This window comes from Anarrhichthys ocellatus, unplaced genomic scaffold (genome assembly GCF_004355925.1).
Source record: "Anarrhichthys ocellatus isolate YVR2014 unplaced genomic scaffold, GSC_Weel_1.0 scaffold10488, whole genome shotgun sequence".
In the NCBI taxonomy this organism is placed as follows: domain Eukaryota; kingdom Metazoa; phylum Chordata; class Actinopteri; order Perciformes; family Anarhichadidae; genus Anarrhichthys; species Anarrhichthys ocellatus.
This window is the reverse complement of record NW_022290462.1, coordinates 1-1,072: the sequence shown is the minus strand read 5'-3', so window position 1 is coordinate 1,072 and position 1,072 is coordinate 1. Positions and strand designations below refer to the sequence as shown.

General features: G+C 42.4%; 1 protein-coding gene and 1 non-coding gene across 2 annotated transcripts; both read left to right on the top strand.

The window, feature by feature from the left end:
* Positions 1 to 6: 6 nt before the first annotated feature.
* On the top strand, positions 7 to 1,066 carry LOC116380991 (60S ribosomal protein L4-B-like; the record flags this gene model as incomplete). The annotated part of the gene is made up of 4 exons (XM_031842790.1): positions 7 to 17; positions 312 to 436; positions 618 to 747; positions 967 to 1,066. Coding segments are annotated over exons 1-4 (365 nt in total), but the record flags the coding sequence as incomplete, so codon positions are not given.
* Positions 142 to 241, top strand: LOC116380992 (small nucleolar RNA SNORD16). Its single transcript, XR_004212640.1, has one exon. It is a non-coding gene; the product is annotated as a small nucleolar RNA SNORD16 (small nucleolar RNA).
* Positions 1,067 to 1,072: the final 6 nt, after the last annotated feature.

Below are 1,072 nucleotides of genomic sequence, written 5' to 3'. Positions count from 1 at the left end.
TCTTGTGATGGCCAAAGGTAAGCTCTAACATTTGTCAAGAATGAGAATCATAGCTTTTTAAAACGTATATATTCCTATAATTAAATACTTATAGTTGCATATTTACACGGCTACTATTTTTAAAGTAGGTAACATTTGTCTTGCCATGATGGTGTAATTTGCGTCTGATCCTGTGAACAGTGACGGTTGCCTGCCGTCTTTAAGCTGTCACGAGGTATTGATGTGTCTATAATTCTGAGCAAGCTCTGGCAACACTGTAGTCTGTGACGAGATGAGGGGACGGTGATTGACACGATTCTCTCGTCTGTTAGGACACCGCATTGAGGAAATCCCAGAGGTCCCGCTGGTGGTTGAAGACAAAGTTGAGAGCTACAAGAAAACTAAGGATGCAGTGCTGCTGCTGAAGAAGCTGAAAGCCTGGAATGACATCAAGAAGGTAATCTAAACTTTTAATTTTCTCTGTTGGCTTGACTCAGCACAAAGATCTTAGACTGTTTCCTTCAGTAGGATTAACTGGTAACATTTCAGCCTGTGATATTGCTAAACTTGAGTACATTAGGCTTTACTTGGTTTCTTTTTAATGGTGTATAGTAATGATGTAAACTTTCTATTCTCAGGTCTACGCCTCTCAGCGCATGCGTGCTGGTAAGGGTAAGATGAGGAATCGCAGACGGATCCAACGCAGAGGACCATGCATCATCTACAACCAGGATGCCGGGGTCACCAAAGCCTTCAGAAATATCCCAGGTAAATGGAGATACGAGCGCTTAATATTTAATACCTAACAGCAATGTATAGTTCATATGCAGTAGTTCTTGTAAACCTGAATGCCATAGCTAGAAACACTGTGCTTCCCCTTTAGTCCTGAATGTTTTGCCGTCGGTGGTTATCAAAGATGACTATCGAAAAATGTGCCATAAGCTAATTCAACCTGCGAGTGTTTAATTATTGTGCTTTATTATAAAGGCATCACTCTGCAGAACGTAAACAAACTGAACCTCCTGAGGCTCGCCCCTGGTGGTCATGTCGGACGCTTCTGCATCTGGACTGAGAGCGCTTTCCGTAAGCTGGA